Below are 24874 nucleotides of genomic sequence, written 5' to 3'. Positions count from 1 at the left end.
TTCTCTTCTATCCCTCTTCCCACACAATCTCTCCCCACAAACAGCCCCGTGAATGCAGACTGCTGAAGGAAGACAAACCAACCACTGCGTGGTGAATAACCAGGAAAGCCACTTTGGGTTCTGGCTCGGGAGACAGAAATAGATACTGAATTCGTATTATTTATTGAGATTAAATATGAAAAATAAAGATAAAAATCAATATAGGGTGATAAGAGGGATTTTTCTTAAGCTAAGAGAATCCTACAAGGATAGACAATCCACTGTAAACAATCAGCATAATTTTAAAGTAAGTTGAGTGTGGAATTCCTTGAGGAATCACTGGTCCTGTCTGTAGGATATTCACTTTAACAAAGTTGCTGCAGAATAAAGTAAGCTGAGTCAAGATCTGCTAGTCACTACTATAGAATGAATTCCTGAAATCTATAGAATGCTTTACATTTACAAAAGCATTCACATTCAGCAAAAAGTATAAAAACAGGAGTTTCAGACACTGCTGTAGTAAATAAGTTGTGTGTCTGTATTTAGTACGTAATAGCCTTGACAGCAGAACATTGTTCTTGGGGAGAAAAAAAAAAGAGCAGCTGTATGTTTAGTCCCATAAATCTCTCCACCAAATATGCAACTGGCTGGAGAGTGAGTGGTGTGGGAGGAGGCAGAGATTCAGTTCTTAGACAAACAGAGGGTTCTCTCTCCAGAGAATTAGTTTTCCTCTAAGCTTTATGCATTTTCAGCATGCTATATGTGTGTCCCCAAAAAACCCACTGTGCAATCAGCCTTGAAGGAGAGTCAACAATACGTAAGAGAGACTTTCACAATAAAACAACAAAAAGCAACACTAAAGAATTTTTGTTTCAAATTCAGAAATTCAAAGTGCCTATTGGTTTCAAGCAGAATCTGTTCCTTTCCAGCCCAAATCGACCAAAGGTCTGCTTCAGACCCAGGCTCACCCTTAGTATACTTTGTTCAGTTTGGGTGGGGGGAGGGGTCACTCAAGGGGGACTGTGGTATACCTCAAGGAGGGGGAGATAATGGGGCCCGTTGAACTTAAATTCCCAAAGTTAGGATGAAAATTTGCCTTCCAGGGGGTTCCCTCTGGTGATGGGGATGACGATGGATGGAGGATTTGTTGCCAGCCCTGGTGGTTCATATCACTTTCCCACATGCAGCTCTTGATTGCACTGGAGACCACTTCCAACATCTGCCTGTGCTAAGGACAGAAGGCACACTCTTGACCTGGTGGTTCCTCAAGGTTATAAGAAGTGTTCTGGCACTGATGAGAAGCAACGTGTGCACCTTATAACCACAAGATTCCTTGGACTTCCTTTACTACTGAAGGAAAGGAATCACTCATCCGGGAGCCCTTGTACCACAAGGGATACACAAATGATCACTCCTACCTGCCCCACCCCTTACAAAGCTGGCTTACATTTTGGATACAGAAAGTTCCTTAGAATTCCATGGAATTGCGAACTGGGGCTTCCAGCAGCTGGAGACACACTCTCGATGCATGTATTAACTCCCACAGGAGCTCGCAGCCAAAAGGAGGCTCCAGAAGGTCAGACTTCCTCCCTGACCCCAAATTCTTTCCTCCACAGAAACTTTTACCCAATTAGCTGTTTGCCCTTAGAATGCCTTCTTTCATTAGGCACTTAATGCCCAGAAATTATTTTTTTTCTGTATTATGCTAAAAAGCAAAATGAATATGCTAAAAGTTTTTAAAAGATTACTAAATAAGATGCAGTACACATTAAGGCTATTCATCAGGTACATCATTACATCATAACTTGGTTTCCATAGATGCAGGGCATTTTTCATATGCTATTTCACTCACAAGGGGTGACCTATGGTCCGTTGGTGATGTTATCCAACCTTTTTTTTTTAAAGATTTTATTGATTTATTCATGAGAGACACACAAAGAGAGAGAGAGAGAGGCAGGGACACAGGCAGAGGGAGGAGCAGGCTCCATGCAGGGAGCCCGACCTGGGACTCGATCCCAGGACCCCACTACCATGCCCTGGGCTGAAGGTAGATGCTCAACCACTGAGCCACCCAGCGTGCCCTGTTATCCAACCTTTAAGAGCGTTCCAAAGTCTTTTTCTTTTTATTCCACCTCTAGGAGGTGCTGGTGGGATGGAGCTAAGAACAAAATGGGGTGTGTGTGTGTGTGTGTGTGTGTGTGCGTGTGCATGTGTGTATATTCTGCAGAGACAGCACAGGTTACCAGGTCATTGGTAGCATTTTGGTGGGAAAAATAAAAGGGTTATAAATAGATCTAAGATGGAGCAATGTCTTTTTGGGCATGTTACCTGGACTAAGCAACCTTAGACTTTCTTTGTCACAGCTAAAGGGAGCTGGGTACCCCCAGGGAAGGAAACTGTGCCTCTGGTTTCTGCTGTGGTAACTCTTCCTTATTTTACCAGTCCCAGGGCTATATTTGGGACTAAGCAATCTGCAGGCCAGTCTACTCAGGACCATCTCAGTTTAGGAACTTGTGCAGAAGGATCTAGGGAGATTCCATGCTGACTTGGCTAAAGATTGGGAGTATACCCCACCCCACACCCCCCTTGGTTTGGCAATAAACTGTAGGTGTGGCCTGTGTGTTATTTTCTGGATCATAACATCTTTAGGAGCCTTGCACACCAGTCCCAGAGAATTGTATGGGTTTGAAGATTGGGTTTCCGTCCAATATCTCCATTCTTAGAGAAATACTTAATCCCTGGCAGAGTTGGTAACAGATTTTGCCAAGATTAGCCAAGTGGAGAAACTGAGGACCAGAAGTAAAATAATTGTAACACATTTGAAGGGGACCATGATATAATGGAAAGACTAAGGGTTCTGGAACCAGACAGACCTGGGCTAGTTTGGCTTTTGGCTCCGCCATTTACTTATACAATCAGAGGCTATGACTCAAACCCTGTCAGTCTCAACTATAAAATATAGCTAATATCCAGGTTATCGGGTTGTGACAAAGATTAGAGAGATGATAAATATTGAGCAACTGTCATTGTGCCCAGCATGACGGCCAACAAAAATGAGTTCCTTCTTCCTGCTTTCCCTAAAGAACATACCAGACATCACATTACATTAAGTGGTCTGCCCTCTTAGGCCAGCGCCCATACCTGTGCATGTTTACTTGAACGCTAAACCACTGGATTCTGAGCCAGGACTAAACACCTTTGCTAAGTATTTATGCAAGAAAGTGATTAATCTATAGGTTAACCCTGGAAAATGGACTTCCATTCCAGGCATTCAAAAATGATCCAGGAAAGTATCCCAGATGTCCTTAGTCAGTTTGGTCATATTGTTTCCATCTTTCATAAAGTACCCGAAATGAGTCATGTTGTGCACAAAACCAGAGTTTGCTAGAATGAGGTGTTTGTTTGTTTTTTAAGTTTGTAGAGAAAAGACCAAACACAGGACTCCTATGTTAAATACTTTAAATCTGGGCAGCCTGGGTGGCTCAGCGGTTTAGCGCCACCTTCAGCCCAGGGCGTGATCCTGGAGTCCTGGGATCGAGTCCCACATCGGGCTCCCTGCATGGAGCCTGCTTCTGCCTCTCTGTCTCTCTCTCTCTCTTTGTTGTCTCTCATGAATAAATAAATAAAATCTTTTAAATACATACATACATACATACATACATACTTTAAATCTGTCTTGAATCTTTACCCCACGGGGCCAGAGGGAACAAAGAGAGCTTTTGCTTACAGAGACAATGTTAGAAGCAACCTCGCTCTAGATGTATGTGATACAATTCCACATGCAGTAGCAAGTACAGCATACCTTTCCTTGAGGGCATCCTCTCCACCCTCTCCCCTCCTTTACTAGATGGATCTCATATCCAATGTCCTCACCACTTCCTCATCCTTATACTAGGATATTTTGTGGGCCTGCTGTTAGGGAGAGCATGAATATAATAGGTAAAAGATGGAGCTCTGTGTTATCAACATGGCCAAGCCAGAACCACATTTCCTAGATTCCCTTTCCATTGCACTTCCAGGTTTAGGTGACCACAGGAAAAATTTGCATAATATCTGGGAAGCAGAAGTAAGGCAGCGAACATCACTCATGGCTGCCATGGTTAAATACAGTGAAAGGCTGACACAGAGGTGCTGTAGAGCTCCAGCCTGTCCTTTCTGTGCTGTTCCTTATCCAGTTCTTCTCCCTGACTGATAGCCCTTTGACCAAAGGTGGTGTCAAGCCCCCCAGCTGCCAATGACGTCATCATCTTCCAGAGATTTCTTCACCAGCTTCTCTTATAGTCCCATTCCAGAACCTTTAGAGATGAAAGTTCAGGTCACCCACCAGAAAAAGGGGCTTGGGAACCATAAACAACTGAGGTGTGTGCTAAGGAAATACATATGGAAGACGTATTTTTTCCCAGCTATTTCTCTGTATATATCCTATCTCCACATCAGAAGCTCCTGACAAGATTGACTTCAGATTCTCCACAGAGTCTGAGACACCTAAGCTGCGTTCCACACATAGGCCTGTAGCCCAGGATTCCAGTGTACAGACATGGGGAACCCTTGGTACTCCGCCTCTTCTGACCTGAGCTAAGGTAGGAGATACTCTTGACACCTCTGAGCCTACAAAGATATGGTGTGTGCCTGGTCTTGATTACTCTGGCTCTGTGGAGTGGAATTTGACCCCATCAACTCCAGCTATGGGTACGTACAGGTGGCTCCCCTGCCCAGAACACAGTTCAGTTAGGGTAGCATGGTCGCACGGTGGCCACCCAGCTAGTCACATGTAGCCAGAACAAAGGGAGTTTTTTCATTTGAGGTGCTGAGGGGCTCTGGGGCCATCCTTATGCAGATCTCTGGCTTTCCCCAGCCCAGCAAGAGAGCCCCATTTAACACCTTGCTTTATGAACTTTTCATTTGTTAGCACAAACTTCTGCCAAATATGGGTGGCTATCCAGGTCTAGGTATGAAGGTAGGGGGGGAGTAAACATTTTCTCCTCATCAGAGAAACATCCATCTTTTAAAAACTAAAGACCCAAAGTATATTTGATTTAAAAACCAATTGAGGGACACCTGGGTGGCTCAGTGACTGAATGTCTGTCTTTGGCTCAGGTTATGATCCCAGCGTCCTGGGATCGAGTCCCGCATCAGGCTTCTTGCAAGGAGCCTGCTTGTCCCTCTGCCTGTGTCTCTGCCTCTCTCTGTGTGTCTCTCGTGAATAAACAAATAAAATCTTAAAAAAAAAAAAAAAAAAGCGATTGACCTCCACCAGCCTTAAACTTTCCTTGGGACAGTATGCAGTCTATCTTCCTTTTCTTCTAAAAAGCCTCTGCTGTTCAAAAAGAACAAGACACAGTGCATGCAGTCTTCCCAGGGTACAAGGCCACAGCTGTTGACTGGCATCCTCACCATCAAATGGGGCTGAAACCCCATCCTGAAATTCCATTCCTAGGAATGTGTTTTGCACTGGCAGTTGGGGGATGCTGGGTTTCTTGACTGCTACGTGGCACCGCCGTAATAATTCACGGAAGCTAAGAAGTCAGCATGAGAAGTAAGCACTCGCAAACAGTATTATTGAGGTTTATGGGCCGCTTCTTGGCTTGTTTTGCTTTGGGCAAATTCTGCTATCAAGTGGAGCTAATACATTTCTAAATGTGCTTGTGACTGATACACCGCAAGGCAATAATACCTCAAGACCCAAAGTACACCATCCAAATGCCTTCGCAGTGAATTTCAGAAACAAACTATGGGGTGATGTCTTCCCTTTGAATTTCAGGCATGAAAATCAGGGCAGCCCCTTATCCAACAATATGAAGGGATTATGCAGTATAATATACATCTTTTGTGAAGCCTGGATGACCGTTCTCACTTTTGGCTGCTACACATTTTAAGTCACCTGAGCATTTCCAAAAAGCGCCAATATCTGAACCTCACCCCAGACCAACTGTGTCTGTATCGTTGGATAATTTTGAGGAGTTTCCCGGGTGATTCCAATGTACAGTGAGGCCGGAGAAACACTGGTCTGGGCATTATTTCAAAGATCTTTGTGTTCTTGCTTATGCTTGTTCTAAACAAGAGGATTATATGCAAATCTAGTTCCCCCAAATGGAATCCATGGCACACGAAGAGCTCCAATTTACCTTTCACTTTGCCCTGAACAACTTGCTTGAGTCTTGATTTTCTTACATGTGATTTAGAATACATGCTTACTTCTATTTCAGGGAGTTGTGAGAATACAAGGGACTATTGTTATAATAACAATTATTATTAAAAATAGTTGACTATGAAATAAACTCAAATGGCTCAAATCATATTAGTTACTAAAATGACATGATGGTAGAGGTGGGCTGCAGGAGGGATGGGAATAATATAAATTGGGTGTTGGTGGGCCAAGCATCGACGTTGTTCCATCACACACATTTATCAGCATGATCAGATCCTATTTCTGGTTTTCTCACTCAACCTTGGGGGAGCTACTTCATTTAGGTGGGCCTTACTTTCCTTACCTATAAAATGGGAAGGTTAGACTGGGAGATTCTTATCCTGGGGTCTATGAATAAGTTTTAGACAATCCGTGAATGACACTAAACTGTGTGCATTTCTCTCTCTCTCTCTCTCATTCTGTCTCTGTCTCTGTCTTTCACCCTCTCTCACACACAGATATACCCCTTTTCTTTGGGAAGAGGGTCCCTAGGTGTTACTGAACTATCAAAGAGGCATATGATCACAGGATAATGTTAATAATCAGCAGAATCTTTCCAGCTCTAAGTTTCTGATTACTGATAGAGAAAATAATACCTACCATTGGTGTTGGAAATTCAACAGGCATTTATACAATGTTGAATTTCAAACACACTTCATCTTTAAAGATACTCAATGAAAATCCTGGATAAGAGCCAAGAATAAAAAGTAAATCAACAAGCATTAATCATATAATCACAATGGCTTTTGTCACCTCACAGAAGTCAAACTAATTTGAACATGATATCAAGTCAAAAAAAACCCCGTAAGACCTGCACTGGCCTAGAGAGGTCCTGGGGCCAGAGCATTGTCAGGTCTCTGCCAGACCAGAGGTTCTCCAGATCCTGCACTCTGGTTCCACAGTGGCAAATATGTATTTGCATGGAGGCTGGAGGACAGATGGGGCAGAAAATAAAGTCTTAGGGCAGAGAGAGAGGACTCTAAAATATGGGACTTAGCCGGAACAAACACTTGAACCAGTGTCCGACAAAACACAGAATAAGGAAAAACCAGAGACTAAAGCCCCAAATGGAATAATGTGCCTAATGATGCCTGGTACACACTTTGCTTGAGGCTATCTATGATCACATCATCAGGATCTACACTTGCTATCACGAGACACCCGGGTTCATGCTTTTGGGCTTCCTGCCAACAGAAAATACTCATTCAGGAGCCCTGCTCAAATGCTGACTATCATACTAACATCAACATCTTAAAGGTCAACAGATTTGGGCTGTTCAAATCTTTGGGATACAGAAAGTTAAGAAAGCAGGATGTATTTCTTTTCTAGTTCCCAAAGCTCAGCCCTTGCACTTTTAAACATTTTAGTGATTTAAATTTCTTACTTTGCAAGAATGCCATCTATCAGGATCATGGTCCTGGAGGACACAGCTATACAATAAGAACCTATGCAGAATGGTCCCAAATACAATATGATGCTTCTGCCCATAGGATCACCTCAACCCCTATGTTATTAAGGGTGTTTCTGGCTTCTATCTTCTCTTGATATAACCAGTTCCACATGTATACAATAATGACTCCAAAGCATATGATCTAGATCCAGGCATCTCTGAATTTACATGCAAGTCTTAACCTTAGTTACGCAAAATTCTTAACTCCCCCAAGCCTCATTTTTTTTTCCCTAGTTATAAAAATGGAGATAATACCTCTGTCCCAGGACAGAAGTGATTACAAATGACAGTACAGAGATAATACACCTAGCATGGTGCCTAGCTTGTAATGTCACTCAACAAATATTGCTCTACTTTATCTTAGAACTGTTTTCACTTGTTCTGCAAGGGTGGGACATGTGCCCAAAAATGTTAAATGGGAAATCTATCTTCTTATGCAAATATTTTCAATGCTGTCTGCCTCTGTATCTGACTGAAATTATATATTGTCTAGACATCCACTGACATGCTCAAATTCTTTTAAAAAATAAAAATGATACCAACTTTGTACCAGGCAAGATGCTAGGGATTTTCATGTGAATTATCTTGTTGTTGCTGGTCTGTAGTACATTTCATATTTGTCTGTCTACCTTAGAATATAATGATGAGGCTTTGGGAATCAATTTCCAAGGATTTATTTAATATCTTAGAAATAGTAAGGCTTGAATAAATGGAATCCTATTGACTGAGATTTCTAAAAAAATTTTGAGCACCCATTAGGTATCATGTGGTGTGGTAAGTGCTAGAATGAAATCCCACTGGCTACCTGCCACTCTAACAAGCCTTTTTATTCTAGTAAATCAGAGACAGGGCCTAGATCAAAGTTTCCACTGTTCTTGGCCACAGAAATTAATTTATTGACTCAACAAACATTTATTAGGCACATAGTAGAAAAGGAGTTAGATGCCATCCCTGCACTCATAGAACATGTATGAGGGTTAAGAGAAGACAAATATACATCTGTGAAGAAAAGAAATAAGGAGGGAGAAAAGAGAGAAATAAGGGGCTCGGGCAGATACTGCAGGCTTCATCCAACCCACCTCATCCTAACCTCTCTTTTTCTTGCCCTATAAAAGTTGGTGAATGTAATATTCAAATCCTCGGTGCCCTTGGGAATGACCACATGACATAATTCCAACCAATGAGATGTGGATGTGAAGATGCTACAAAGACTTCCCATCTCACAGATAAGGTGAGGCATAAAAGATAAGGAGGGATCCTGTGACAAGCCATGAGAAAAGAGTTTTAGAAGAAGGAACAGTAAGCCCCAAAGCCCATGGAGAGAAAGCAATCACTGGTTTGAGGAACTAAAAGGTGAGAATGGAGGAGAGCAAGAGGAGAGAGGCTGGGAGGTAAGATTTGAAAGACAGGTGGGGTCAGATCATGTGGGATTGCCAAGGCCACGGTAAGGCTTTTAGATTTTATGCTAAAAGCAACTCAGAGCAATGAGGGATCTCAAGCAAGAGAGAGGCGGAACCAGATTTCCTTTGGTTGCTAAATAGGCGACAGATGATAAGACTGCAAGGAAGGAGACCAATGAGCACCACAGAAGTCCGGTGAGAGATAACAGGGGGGTTTGGATTTAGGGAAATGAAGACAGGTATATTTGAGATACACTTTGGAAGTGTCTTGAATGGGAGGAAGAAGAGAAAAACAATCATGCCTTCTAGGTTTCTGGCCCAAGCAATTGGGTGAATGGTAATGGCATTTACTGAGATGGAAGAGACTGGAGGAGGAAGAGTAATGTGCAAAACAAAGCATTCAATCAACTCAACATCCATCCTTCCTGCTTCAGTGATATAACCCTCCGCCAAACGGATGTTTTCCCATTTTGTTCTCCCTCATTTTACGTTCTCTCACACACTCTCCCTTGAGAACCATAAGCTGTAACTGTAATACCAACAACACTTGATTTCATCTGGCAGAAGAAGAAAAGTAGTGGGTGGAATTAAGAGACTCTTAAACTAAAGGCAAACTGACAGCTCATCACATGACTTTATAGTGTTCATCACGGAATTCTGAAAATGAGTGAAATGTGCAAACCTACAAAAGTTTGTATCTGAGACCCTAAGTCTTGCATCCAGCAATATTCCTACCAAACACACACATATATCACAGTTTATAATTAAATATTTGTGTGAATCATTAACATCTCCCTTGACCGAAAGCTCCATGAGGACAGGGACCTCATTGGCTTTGCTTACCACTGGATCCCCTCAGGGTACTATATACAGTAGGTGCTCAAATATTTCTTGAAGGATGTTTGTGCAGCTTTTCCTGGTCAGTTACAGAAACCATTAGTTGTCCCCCAATACCCATTGCCCCCTCCTTTTTTATTAATAGAACCTCCATTTTTTCCTGGACACATGGCAACTGTATTAATTTTCAAATAACATATATTAATTACCATAACAAATACTAAAAACAGGATGGTTTAAAACAACAGAAATTCATTGTCTCATAGTTCTGGAGTCTAGAGGTATGAAATTAAGGTATCTGCGAAGTCACGTTCTCTCTGATGGCTCTAGGGGAAATCCTTCCTTGCAGCTTCTAGCTTCTGGTAGTTGCTGGCAATCCTCGGCATTCACTGGTTTATAGATATATCATCCAGCCACATGGACGTCTTCTCCATGTGTGTCTTTACTCTGTCTTTCCTTTGTGCATATCAATCTCTATTTCCAAATTTCTCCTTCTAATAAGAACACCAATCATGAACTAGGGTCCAACCTAATGACTTCATCTTAACCTGATTACTTCTGTCAAGACTATTTCCAAATAAGATCACATTATCAGGTACTGGGGATTTGGACTTTATCTTTTTGGGAGGACACAATTCAATCCATAATAGTCACTCAGAATAAATAACATTTCCCAGATTTCCTTGTATCTAAGTGTGGCTATGGGATGCAAACAGAAGTAATGTGTGCAACTTCCAGGAAGGATCTTTAAAGGCGTAATAGTGTCTTTCTCCTTCCCTTCTTCCTTTATGGATAGCTGAAATAGAAACCTCATGGTTCAAGTTCCAGCAGCCATCCTAGATCTTAAAGTGACCTTGGCAATGGAAACTGGGCAATGTGAAAATACAAAATAGGAATCAGAGACCACAGAGACACATCTTAGCCTTGGATTGACTTCCTTCCAGCTTGTATGTGACAAAGAAATACTAGTCTTAACCACCGTTTGGAAGGATTTTATGCCACTCATAAAGGAACCTAATAGTCATGATCTATAACTCCAAACTGTGGAACCTTCTGTAAGTCACACTCCAGTGGAGGCAGTTAAGACAGTATTATATATATCTTTACTCTTCTAGATACTTGGATTAGTCATGGAAGAATTCAGGAGCATGGCTCTGGAAAGAGATGTCCAGCCTTGGTTGGGATAGTTTTTAATTTCTTTTAGGTACAGGTGAATCTTGCGGGGAGGGGGGAGTAGGGGAGGGATCGCTGACTTTACACCTAGAGGCAGTCTTAGGGTTATCTGCTATTGAGGAGTCCTTCAGAAGGTTGACAGGATTTGGCTTCACATAATTATTCACGTGTGACCCAGAAAAATACAGTGATCACCTAATATACTGAGGTTGAAGGGGTCCCAAGGTTTTCACTTCTCAGGGCTCACCCTTCCTTCTGTCTTCAGGGATATAGCACAAAGAAAGCCAGTATTAGAGCCCACTGTGGATCAACTTAGGGACAGCTCAGGATTATACCAATACCTTTCTAAAAGTTGACTTCCCTTTGATTTTGTAAAAGATTACTTTTTCAACAGTTGTGAATAAAAGCATTTATTTCAACTCAGTGTGAAATACGTTTAGCAACAAGCAAAAACACAGATAAGAGTATAGCAAACAGTGGGGCCGGGACTTGATGTAACACCAGTAGTTGCAGACTCTAAGATGCACATTCTAACAGCTCTGAAATCGGGTCCCATCTTATGATTTATGATCAATGCTTCTTATATTTGATGAAATATGTCAGATGACCCTCACTCAATGTCTACTCTATGACAGCTCTGGGCTTGATACTTCATACATATTTTCTTATCTGTCCCCACACTTATGCCGCGAAGCAATTATCATTGCCATTTTAGGATGAGAAATTGGCATTTCTAAGAAAGTGAGCAAATCGCACTAGCATGCTGCAATATGGCAAGAACATATGATTACATAGACCATGTTCCCCATGATACCCCATTTCAGCTACTGTTTTGCTACTTTGTGTTACATGTTTATAAATATTGAAGCAAAGATGAGCCAGAAGACTGAGAATAACACAGTAACTGGAACAAGCAATATGATAACTGACACCCACAAACATTCATTGAGTGCTTATTATGGCCAGCTACTGTGCTAGGACACATTCCATTTCCTGACTTGACACTGTGTGTCATTGTGTCATTGTAAAGGTGAAGAACTTGAGGTTTAGGTTAGAGTTGAAGTAGTTATCCTGCATCCTATAGAGGTGGTGAAGGTAGGACTCAAACACCTGATGTCTGACACGTAAGCCTGGCTCTTCATCATATGACCCAGCTCCAGGCACACACTGGAAACTTGAGCCCTCAGGGAACATGGGATGGGCCACAAGATAAGGAATGAGATGGTTCAGATGAAAGGAAGGAGAATGACTGACCAAGGTAAGTCAGATACACTTCTGGGAGATTCTAAAAGTGAGGGAACTAGGGGTTCTTGTAATAGGGTCCCTGGACAAAACCAGTGAGAAAGGACGTATATCCTCAGTATGGCTGCAGCTTTCTAGAAGAGCACAGGAGCAGAAACATCTGGGAAATGAGAGGAGCAGACAGGATTTGTGGGTCACAAGGCAAAGGGCAACGTAGATTGGAAAGTCCAGGACTCAGGGAACTGGAGACATTTCCAGACCTGGAAGCCTGATCCTGCTCGACACCTCTTAGAGGTGCCCGCACAATCCCACCGTAAGGAAGAGGGAAGACTAGCATGCCCCCCTCACCAACCCTGTGAGGAAGACTCCACATCTTTCCTCACTTACAAGATAAGAAAAAGGCCCAGAGAAATGAAATAATTTGCCAAACATTGCAGAGACGTGAGGCATGCAGCCAGGATTCTGTTTGACTTTAAAACCTAAACTAATTTCTGGTGACAGAAATCATATAACAGTGGTTACCTTTGGTGGGAGGGGATTGACTGGACAGAGGCATGAGGGAAATTTCTGGATTGCTAGAAATGTTCTGTGTCCTGAAGGTAGTTACATAGGTGTGTACATTTGACAAAGTTTATCAAACCATACACTTAAAAGCTACGTATTTGGTTGTATGACCATCATGACTCCATTTAACACAATTTTATAAAGCCCCTGAGCTTCCTTCTCTAACTCATACATTCTCACTAGGGGTGACTTAGCCCCCAAAGAGGGAAAAACTGCTCCAAAAGGAGTGTGAAAAAAATCTTCCTCTTTTTATGTATAAAGCGCGCGCGTGCGCACACACACACACACACACACACAGAGTACATAAATGGGAATATGGTATAGCTGTATCATCCAAATTCTATGATATGGGTGATTAGGGGGAAAATATCTTTAAAAGATTCCTTAAGGGAAAGATAATAACAAGTGACTTGAGAAACATTCTGCCCTAACTCATTGCTACCCCTCCTTCCAAAATTCTCTTCACACTGCAGTCTAGTAGTCATGGCTTCCAGGCTTGTCTTTCAAGGAACCATGGTACTTTTCTGGGTTTCTTCTACATGGAATAAACCGTTGTGTGTGTGTGTGTGTGTGTGTGTGTGTATGTGTCTACAACAACACACATGAACAAACTGCAACCATGTACCTCTACACACATATGCACACAATACACACACACACACACACACATACACAAAGCACACAGATACACTCAAGCTCAGTTGACTTCTAACCATTCTTTAGATCTCAGCTCAAGTATTTTTCCTGGGGGAAGTGCTCCCTATCATTTTCTCCAGTGTCCTACAAAAATTAGAAACTCCAGTCCTTTGCTTCATAGCTCTTATCTGTTTAAAATTATATATTTAAGAGTGGAGAAATCATGCACACCTAATGATGAGCAAAGGGACACTAAACCTACTGCTTTGCTGTCAAGTAATGGACAACATAGCCAGAGGCATAGCACAGTACATAAGGCATCACCTTTTATTCCCACACATGACTTTCCTGAACTCAACTGGAGAAGAACTACATTGAATACAGCTAACAGAATACATTTTTTTAAATCTATGTTGACCATTAGTCCATAGATTGCTACTTCAATGCCGAAACCATCTTGGTTAAATTAATTAGGAACTTCAGATGGTTTGCCCAACCTGGCCTCTGTTGGTTCAGAGGGGAAAGTCCATGAGATATACGATTTGTTGCTATGAGAAGGAAAACCCAAAAAAGCAGGCTTTTACTTTCTTCCTCCATATAAGTAGGAATTTTTGAAAGCCGTAAGAAAAGAGAACACAATGACCACTAAAGCCTTACTCTGACTCAGATAGTTCTGTTTCTATATAAACACGCAAAGAAACAAACAAAGAAAAGAGGCCCCATAAGTCCACATCCATCAATTCATCACAGCAGGAAACAAGAGAAGAAGCCAGGAGTCTTGAAATCCCTCCCGAGTGTTGGCACGGGTTACAGAAAAACTTGAATACTGTTTCTCACAGGATTTAATTATTCCCACAGAAAAAAAAAAAAAAGAAAGAAAGAAACTTTCCAGAAAAGAGCAAGGATATCTTTTGTTCCTTATTTGTAAATATGGCTCAAATTTCTTCACAGTGTGAAGGCTAAATGGTTTGCTCTGACAAGTATTTGATTAAACAGAAGTGAATATTCTGCATATCTCACTTGGGGGACCCTCTAAGATCTAGTGCTGACCCAAGTGAGAGGTTGGTGCCAAGAACAAAATTATTTATTTGATCTTCAAGCCAACACAGGTGAACATGTGACTGCCCTAACAATTCATTTTGAATTAAATACAAATTCTTTCCACAAGAGACATCAAAGGTCATGCATCCATGTGTTGTTTATAGGAGTTCAAGGTTTTATTGGGATATATCATCTATTGAGCTCTGCCTCAGGGTTTGTATTTTATGAAATAATGCAGTAGGAAGCCTTAGCAGGGTTTTGGGGAAGAGAGACCAGGTTTGAATCTAGTTCTGACATTTATAGACTGGGTGACTTTGAGAAAGAGATTAACTGGGTCTCAGTTTCCTCATTTGTGAAGTCGGAAGAACACTTCCTCCCACCTTCAAATGCTGTAAGAACAATAAAAGCAAGAATGCATATGACATGTGCGGGACAAGGCAGGTGTTCAAGGTGAATTCCTCATCCTTTCTGTGGAAGCACAGATTCACTGGATCATTCAAGCAATTTGTTTCCAGCACTTACTAAATGCCAGGAATTGTGCTAAGTACTAGGAATATAGTAGTTAAGACAGACAAGGCCCTACAGTTTTGGAGCTACTAGAGACAGATAGATAAAGATATATGAACTATTATCAGATTCTGATAAATGCTGTCTTGAAAACATAAGACAGGGTAATGTGATAAAGAGTAACCGGAGGAAGATAAGGAGATATCACAGGGCATTTAAGAAAGCCTCTTCTGAAAAACTGAACTTTAAACTAAGTAAGAGTTGAATGACAACAGTAGAGCCAGTCATCTAACCTTAGGCAGGAAGACTTGGTATTTGGGAGGGACAGATGCAAGGCCAATGGAGCAATACGCAAAACAGAGTAGGAAATAATGTTATTTTCATCAGGGTCCAGATCATGGACACCGTAGTCCACCGGAAGGCGTCTGGACCTTATTCTCATTGTAATGGGAATCCATTAGAGGATTTTAAGTGCCAGAGTCACTTGATTAGATTTATTTGAGGACAGACACAGATACAAGCATGATATACTTGTGAAATGTAAAAATTTTGTCCTGTCTATAGTGGAGGACAGCTACTAGAAGATGACATAAAATAAAGTTATAATAGACAATGTGGTCCAGAAATGGGTTTCAACGTGATGTGATTAAAAAAAAAAAAAAAAAGGATGTCATTCAAGGTTGTGACATGAAGCCTTGTTTAAGTGACAGTCATTAGACTGCAGCCTATAGCCTTGTGGAAGATACTTTATTTCTCTTCGAAGTAGAAGAAAAGAGGTAAGAAATAGAATTGTTCCTCCTGGAAGAGTTTCTTCCTCCAGGATTTCCATATTAAGATGCTGACATTAAATGGCCTTAGGTACCGAAAGGTCCTAGTGTGGTTCAAGGTCAGGCACACAGAAGATAGTAAATTAGAGCTCCTTCTCTTCTTTCCTCCTTCCCCCCTTGGCCTGAATGAACCATAGTCTATTGCTATGGAATTCCTAAAGGATGAGTGAAGAGTTGCCAAAGAGAAAATGTAACAAACAACCTCTTCTACCAATGCACTGAATGGTTGGCTAAACTTTCGAGGATTCCCGTATTTCATGCTCCACTCTTGAGTTGTAATGCCCAGTGACAAGCCCTCTAAACCAGAGGTTTACAGGTTTCACTTTTTTAAGCAAAAGAACCATCAAAAGAAAAACTGCTCCAAATTCAAAGATGCTAGATCAAGTGAGAATTTTAATGACTCTACAGCTGTTGTTTTGCAGGCACGGGAGCGAGGAGGATGGGATGAGGCAAAACAGCAAACTTATTCGAAAAGATGCAACTAATTGTTCTCTCTCTCTCTCTTTTTTTTATGAGAGCCTTGATTCAGATAAAACTAAAAATAAGGTTACAGTTTGGGGCCTCTTGTAACATCCGTTTCCTTTTAGGTCTCTGGGAACAAACATTTTCCTACTGCATGGGGAGCAGGTTGTTGGAAGGGAAGGGGAGAAACAGACTAAAGGCAAATGTTTCAAACACGCTTGAGATCACGTAAGAGTCTAATAATTGACCAGTCTAATAATTGACTAAAACTCCGTTCCATTTACAACTGAAAGGGAATAGAAGGGAAGGGAGAAGAAATGGGTAGGAAATATCAGAAAGGGAGACAGAACATGAAGACTCCTAACTCTGGGAAACGAACTGGGGGTGGTGGAAGGGGAGGAGGGTAGGGGGTGGGGGTGACTGGGTGGCGGGCACTGAGGGGGGCACTTGATGGGATGAGCACTGGGTGTTATTCTGTATGTTGGCAAATTGAACACCAATAAAAAATAAATTTATTATTAAAAAAAGGAAAAAAATAAAAGCAAAAACAAAAAAAACAACTGAGGTCAGGCTGGAAGCCCCCCTGCTCTGCACATTCATATATGCTCCCTGCCCTGCATCTCAGCAATCCCACCCTGCAGCCTCGCTGCCTGAGCCGGGCCCACCTGCCTCAGTCAGCCTGCAGAGAGGCAGGCATGAGAGCTCGGTGGCCCAGGCACAAAGGTCCCAGATTTCTCTACTACAGTCCTGAAAAGAATTGGGGTAGACCTTGTCACTCTCTCAAAGGACACATGTTCTTTGAAGGTCTTCCAGATGTTCTGGAGAAGTAAACTTTAATACAAGTATGAGGGGCATCTGGGTGGCTCAGTAGATTAAGCATCTGCCTTCAGCTCAGGTCATGAATCCCGAGGTCCTTGGACCGAGTCCCACATCGGGCTCCCTGCTCAGTGGGGAGTCTGCTTCTCCCTCCGCCTGCCACTCCCCCTGCTTGTGCTCTCTCTCTCTCAAATGAATAAATAAAATCTCAAAATAAAATACAAATATAAAGGTCTCCTCTCATTATGGATTCAGGATGCCATTTAGGGATGCCTGGGTATCTCAGTGGTTGAGCGTCTGCCTTCAGCACAGGTCAGGATCCCAAAGTCCCAGGATCAAGTCCCACATCGGGCTCCCAGCAGGGAGCCTGCTCCTCCCTCTGCCTATGTCTCTGCTTCTCTCTGTGTCTCTTATGAATAAATCAATGAAATTAAAAAAAAAAAAAAGGATGCCATTTAAACCAAGTAAGGAGCTCTCCTTTGGGTCTCGGAAGGTCTAGAAGTGTTAACAGGGGGAAAGACAGCCTTCAGTTCCTTCAGTCTGGGGTCTGTCCTATCCATATGCTGGTGGCCCACATCTTAAAACTTTCCAATCCCCATAAAAAGGTGAAATAAGAGAGAGAGAAATGGTACGCATGAGAAACACAGCTACAAAATGATCTCTGCCTTGCCAAATAAAGTAATGAAATTCAGCAGCCAGAGTCACAAAGGCTCAGGCACAAGGCTCTATCCACATCGGAAAACTAGAGAAAACCAGGACCATGACTCGAGGGGTCAGCCTGGTGTTCCACAGAGACAGTTAATCTGAAGACAAAATGAGGCACTCTACACCGTTCTGGGGAAGCTCTTGCCAGTCAGAAGTGCTAAAAGGTGGCTTCTAGCCAGAATTTTGGATCATTTCTACCCCTCTTCTCCAACCAAGCAGGTCAATCATTGTCCAGGTCAGCAGGTAAACTCCCATGGGGTGGCTTCCCTGCTCCCACCTCCCAGAGCATCAAACAAGCAGACACACTGCCCTGAGTTTTCCTGGACAAGGGCAAAGGACAACAGCAATGTGACAGGTCAGTGGAAACAAGCCTCAAGGCTGGATTATACAAATGGATTTTTATGTAAGTGGAGTAATTCCAGGGCAAATAAATATGGTAAAATAGGAAATAATCCAGTGTTTTCTATGAGAAAATTATGTACTATGTAATTTAAATGAATATACACAGTTAAATTATATGGAAAGGCATGGTATTCTCTTTTTTGTTCAACCAGCAATACAATTCAAAACTCTCTTTCTGTATTCATCCCAATAGAGTTTGACCAAAAGCAGCTTCTTTGAACATTTTTATATTTTAAGAGAGACAGCAGGAGCAGGGGTAGAGGGACAGAGGGAGAGTGAGAGAGAGAATCTTAAGCAGACTCCATGCTCAGCGCAGAGCCTGACGTGGGGCTCGATCTCATGACCTAAGCCGAAAGCAAAAGTAGGACGCTTAACTGATTGAGCCACCCAGGCATCCCTCTTTGAATAGATTTAATGCTATCTCTTAACAAATATAAGACTCCATTTGAGTGTTTCTATTAAATGATAAGATGTGGTGTTAGGCAATTTTTTTAATATGCTAATTCATTCCCTGAACTTCCAAAAGGGGGTAAAGCATGCAACAGTTTAAAACAGTTTTGATCACGGGAGTGTTTGGGTGGCTCAGTCGGTTGAGTGTCCAACTTTTCATTTCAGCTCAGGTTGTGAGATTGAGTCTCTGAGCTGGGTGTGGAACCTGTTTAAGATTCTCTCTCTTTCTCTCTCTCCCTGCTTCCCACTGCTCTTGGGTATGGGTGCACACTCTCTCTCTTAAATCAAATAGATAGATAGATGATAGATAGATAGATAGATAGATAGATAGATAGATAGATAGATAGATAAAACAGTTTTGATCACAGAACCTTAGGTCAGGATATTGTGCTGGACTAGAGGGCTGTATAATAATACAACTTTGGAAATATTGCTCTAATAAATTCTGTACTGCTGAGGCACCTAGGTGGCTTAGTGAGTTAAGTGTCTGTCTACAGCTCAAGTCATGGTCCCAGGGTCCTGGAATCAAGTCCCAAGACAGGCTTCCTGCTCAGCAAGGAGTCTGCTTCTCCCTCTTATGCCTCTTCCCTGGCTTGTGTGCTCTCGCTCACTCTGTATCTCAATTAAATAAATAAAATATTTTAAAAAAATTCTGTACTGCTCCAAAACATATGAAAACCATTGTATATCCCTTGAGAAAATGAGAATATGAACCATATGAAGTAGTAGCTTATGAAATTGAAAAGAATATATCAGGTCACCCACCCATCAGGGTACATACATTAGGGAGTTAATTAACTGATTGATTGACAATACCTAGAACAATTTATTCATGTTCATCAATAAAGAGAGACTACAATCAATTACATGGCCAAGCAAAACAAGGTCTTTAGCTACAGTGTAAATCCATCGCTTTCCCCAAAGCAAACATGCTTTAAGTCAAAGCCTCATGTGAGTGAGTGTATGCTAGGCAGTGAAGACCTCTGCCAAAAATAATTCATACTAGGTGCTTTACTGTGGAAATAAAATATAAAACTCTTCCCCCCCAGCCAAGAGTTCCATTAGAAAATGACAAATTCAGCCTCGGCACAGATACAAATGCTTGCCCTGTATGCTCCTGGCCAACTTTCCTACTCTGAGCTTCTTTGGTGCAGTGCCTGCTGCAGACTGAGGGGATAGCAAGAGCCTGCCACCCAGATGGACCTAGCCAACAAGGCTTCTGCCTGTTGGCCAGAGCTCCTGACCTGGTGAGCCTGTTGCATGATGAGGTGTTCAAATCAGGCTGCAGAGTCAATCCCTACTCCTATAGCACCGATTACCCAGACTGGCTGGAATCTGTGCTCTGTGTGCCCTGAGCTGGTCTCTGCCGCCCACCTTTCTTTTCCAGTGGGTACATCAGTGCCAGGTGGTAAGTGCTGGAAATCAGTGCTGTGAAGATCCAAGTCATGCCCAGTGCCTTCCTGGTTTGCTGGGCCAGGGAAAGAACTGAAGGGAGAGGGGAAGAGTGTTGAAGACATGAACAGAGGAATGATCTGTAGCTTTCAAGACTTCTGCATCCTCCCACAACTGAGATAATCAAGGCATGAGTGTCCTCTGGGGAATGTTTTACAGATGACAGAACAAAACTGGGCTAGGTAAAGGTGTTTTTCTTCTTTTTTAAATAAGATTTTATTAGAGAGAGAGAGTTTGAGAAGGAGAAGTAGAGAGAATTGGAAGCAGACTCCACACTGAACACAGAGCCTGATGTGGGGCTCAATCTCACATCCACAAAATCACAACCTGAGCGAAAATCAAGAGTCAGATATTTAAATGACTGAGACACCCAGGGGCCCCAAGTAAGGGTGTTTTGAAGCAGAAAACGAATGCTCTCACTATCCTCTTCTATGATATTTCTGTATAAATAAAAACAATGTGACAGATGGTGACTACACTTCCCCAGGTGAGCCCTGAGTAATCTATAGAATTGTCAAATAAGTATGCTGTACACTGGAACTCATATAACATTGTTAATTATACTTCGATTTAAAAAGCTTTAAAAAACCAATATATACATAGACATATACACATATGTCTGTCTGTATGTATATGTGCATACATACTATAAGAAGTCTAGAAGAATATAAATCAAAACATGAACAGGACTATGCTTTACTGTATGTCAATTATACCCCAATAAAGCTGTTTAAAGTTAATGTTAATTATGGTTATCTCTGAGCTATGAAAGATTATAGGCAATTATAATTTTTTTCTGCTGGTCTATATTTTCTACGTTTTCTTGACTCTCTATACATTACTTTAATACCATTCAACTTTTTTGATGTTTGTGTCATTGCACGGTATAAAGTGTTTTCACATATTTAGTCCATAAAACAGCAGAAGGAAATACGATTATTGTTTGAAAGAGGACAAAATGGGCTCTGAGATAGTTATAGGACTCGTTCAAAGCCATACAGCTAGAAATTAGCAGAACCAAAACAGGAATCCAGATCTCCTCTTCTAAATTCCATGACTTCTGTTTTCTTTTGCTCACTACTTGCTATCTCACATGGTCTAAGCATGCTCCACTAGCTGCATAAATCCCCCTGGAATATACTTTGTATAGAACTGAAGCAGAAGAGTTGTCATATAAGACTTGAGCAAAAAGCAAATATTTTATGCTCAAACTCAGTACTAGTTAAGGGGAGAGATGAGAAAAACTAAGGGAGGGCTGGAGACCAATGAGGCCCCGTCAGAGTGACAGGAAACCTTTTCTTCTTGGTCACTGCGTCACACGCTCTTGGCTTCATTTCAACCCTCTTCAGAAAGGGAAAAGGAAACTTGACCAAAATGGGACCAAAACACTCAAGGAGAGAAAGTCCAGGTGGCAGAAAACAATGAAATGAGACTAGAGGTATTTAGACATGATTCAATTGGAGATACCTTCATTCCTGCCGCCGCTGCTGGGCCACTGGGGTCCACGGCCTGGATGTGGCACGGCTTACTTCCCCGCACCACAAAGCCCCAACCAACAGCGTCACCAACAATCTGGGGAGGAAAACCACAATTAGCAATCGGCAGACGGTCTCTGGCAATTTGCCTGTCCTTCCAAGAGAAAGAAAACCCGTCCAGGATTAAGTGCATGCCCTGATATTTCTCTTCCCTGTTCCACCTGGACCTGGGAGGAAGGGAGGGAAAACAGAACACTTTTGCTTCTATCACAAACACAAGCACATCTTTGCAGCAAAGGTGGTCAAGAAATAGCAGTTTGGCAGAAAGATCATCTCTTTCTTAGGCCGCTATGCAATTTAATATCAGACTCAAGTGGAAAGTTTAGAAGATCATGAAAACATTGTTGAAATTTCTCTCCAGACTCAATTTTGGTTCCAAGTTTATTCTTTTTCCCTGGATCCAGATGATACTTTCTCAGTGATCTTGCTACATCCTTAAAGTTCAAAGTAACCATTTCAATTACTAACAGTGAGAAATATGAAGAGTTTTGGCTTTGTTGAAACACAATTTTCTCTACCAAGAAAAATAAGTGAATAAGTACACGAAGTTCACAGTTTACAAGTAGGTGCTGTTGAAAAGTGGTTTGGAACTAGAGGGTGCCTTTTCCTATGGAATCATTAGAATTGACAATTACATTCCCTGGGCAGAGCACTGGGTGTTACACTGTAAGTTGGCAAATTGAATTTAAATTAAAAGATAGTAATAAAAAATATACAAACCCCAACTGAAATACAGAAGACACACATTTACAATTATTAGCAATGCTGGCATTTACTTTTAAAACCAAAAAGAAATACTTAGAAATATAATCAACTGTTTCTCGAATGCTCAAGATGGAGGCAAGGTGGGGAAGCAAATGCAATTTTTGTGACCATTCTCAAAAAAGATGTTTAGGACCTTCATTGGCTTTAGGCTTTGCTGGCATTATACTCAATTTCACTTCCAAAAGTATAGTTTACCTTTTCCCCTGAAACAGACATATTTCTGATGCTTTTTTCATATTGACTGGCTATGGCTGGGCCCATCCTATTCTAACTCTTCAGTGCCCAGAATGTGAAGCAGTCCTTGGCAAATATTTGCAGCCTGAATGAGTGGGGCAAGATTTATTTTTGTCCCTGAGGTAATAAAACACAAGCTAGAAGATTGAAGGAAGAGAAGTGCTTTCAAGAGCATGTTGATGTGGTTTTGTGTAGAGACTGAGAGAAACAGGCAGGGGAAGGAGAGTGCTCCAAAATCCAGTGCTTGAATAACTCAAGACAAGCTCATTATTGTCAAAAGCACCATTCCTTATGGTAGAGCAGATTATCCCACGGTTTTCTTTTTTCCCCTAAAGACTCCTCTAATGTCTTAAATGATTTTGGGGATTAACTATAACACAGAAGGAATTATTGGCATTATTTGCACTGCCATTTGCCTTAAAGTCTACAATTATACTAAGTATAATGGAAATCTTTTCTTAAGGGCACATCAAAAAGAGTTTAAAATGCTGTATTCATCATAAATCACGTCAAGCCCTAATACATTTTCGTGCCCAAAGGTCAAGAAAATCTACTATTATAATAATTCCAAAAACAAAAGGAAAATTAGAAAGTTTTCAATTCTATCCCTAAGCTACACACTAATACACTGACATGTTGACATGACACAGAAAAGGAGCATGAGAAAAACCCAAATGATGAGCCTACCGTGAACGTCTTCCTTGCATACGGAGCTCCGGGAGTCAGGAGTTCCTCAGAAGTTACAGGTCTCTTCAACACTGTAAGACAGACACAAGGTCAAGGTGCAAATCCTTCTGCCTGTTTGTTCATTCGTATAGCGGATATTTACTAAATGCCTCATATGTGACTGTCAGTGAAGAAGCATGGCCAAGATCCCTGCCTCACGATGTATATTCTAGCCGAATACAGGCAGAAAATATTAACAAACATGAACAACCCTAAGCCTAATTTACAGAGCTACGGGAAGAAGAAATGGCACAGGGTGAAGGGAAGCCAGAGTGCCAGGGGTGGGGCCAGGGAGTGGGTTGACATTTTTCTGTAAAGAAAAAGGTTTCAAGTGCTCATATTTCTTTTTTTTGGATCCTGATATGTATTCAACAGGACAAGGTAAAGAGAGAGACCTGACTCTAGTGGTCTGATTGCCATGTTTCAAGAGCCAACCTCACACGACACACCACCCACATCTCACTCGTGGAAGCTTTACTTGTTTCCTTATCAGTATCCCGGACTATATGGACACACTCACTGCCTCTGGCCCTGAGGAATAATAGAATATGTTATGCATATTCAGCATGTGCTAGGCACTATGCTAGGTGCTCTAAATACATTATCTCATTTAGCCATCACAAAAGCTACTTAGCTAGGTTTCTCACTGTCCCTATTTTATTAGTGAGAAACCAGAAGCTTCAAAAAGTCAAAGAGCTTTGTACAACATCTCAGCCCTAATGGGTAGCAAAGTCTGGATTCAAACTCAGGCATTTGATGCCAGTGCCTATCAGCCACTGTGCTACATGGTTTCCCTCCCATGCTACTCCCTCTCTGTGAGTAGAACAGACTCAAAATCTCCAGAAGGTAGTGGTGAGTTGTTCAAGACATTTGTTCTTATCAGCTTGCTGATGCTGCCCACCAAGATGGCAAAGACAGCAGCCGATTCCTGACTTGCTGGCTGCCTAAAAACCTGCCAATACTATAGTCCCTCCTTATCTGTAGGGAATACATTTCCAAGACCCCCTGAAGTGGGTGCCTGAAGCCACAGAAACCTATAGATACTACGTTTTTTTTTTTGTATGCATGCAATATATGATAAAGTTTAATACGTAAATGAGTCACAGTAAGAGATTAATACCAATAACTAGAATAAAACACCAATAAATAGAATAGTTTTAAGAATATTTTGTAATAAAAGTTATATGAAGTGGTCTCTCTCTCTCAAAAGATCTTATTGTCCTGTACTCACCCTTCCTGTGATGAAGTGAGATGATAAAATGCCTATATGAGGAGACACAGTGAGGAGACACAGGCATTATGATAGAGTGTTAGGCCACTACTGAGCTTCTGATGCTATGTTGGAATGAGGATCATCTGCTTCCAGGTTGCATTTGACCTGGGTCACTGACACCCCAGAAAGGGAAAAGGGGGACCACTGTAATGAACTTCTCCAGCCATCCTGTGCTAAGAACTAGAGGAGGACTGCTACGGCCATCCACAGA

The 24874-nt window shown here is 41.7% G+C and overlaps 1 protein-coding gene across 1 annotated transcript in view; it reads right to left on the bottom strand.

The window, feature by feature from the left end:
- Positions 1-24874, bottom strand: part of DEPTOR (DEP domain containing MTOR interacting protein) — a 135742-nt gene that overhangs the window by 12490 nt on the left and 98378 nt on the right. Inside the window, exons 7-8 of the mRNA XM_077847074.1 lie at positions 23352-23422; positions 21598-21702 (exon numbers count right to left, since the gene is read on the bottom strand). Of these exons, the coding sequence (XP_077703200.1) occupies positions 21598-21702; positions 23352-23422 (176 nt within the window). The remainder of the gene's footprint in view (positions 1-21597; positions 21703-23351; positions 23423-24874) is intronic.

This window comes from Canis aureus, chromosome 14 (assembly GCF_053574225.1).
Source record: "Canis aureus isolate CA01 chromosome 14, VMU_Caureus_v.1.0, whole genome shotgun sequence".
Taxonomy (NCBI): Eukaryota; Metazoa; Chordata; class Mammalia; order Carnivora; family Canidae; genus Canis; species Canis aureus.
The sequence above is the reverse complement of the archived record's forward strand: the minus strand, read 5'-3'. Positions and strand labels throughout refer to the sequence as shown.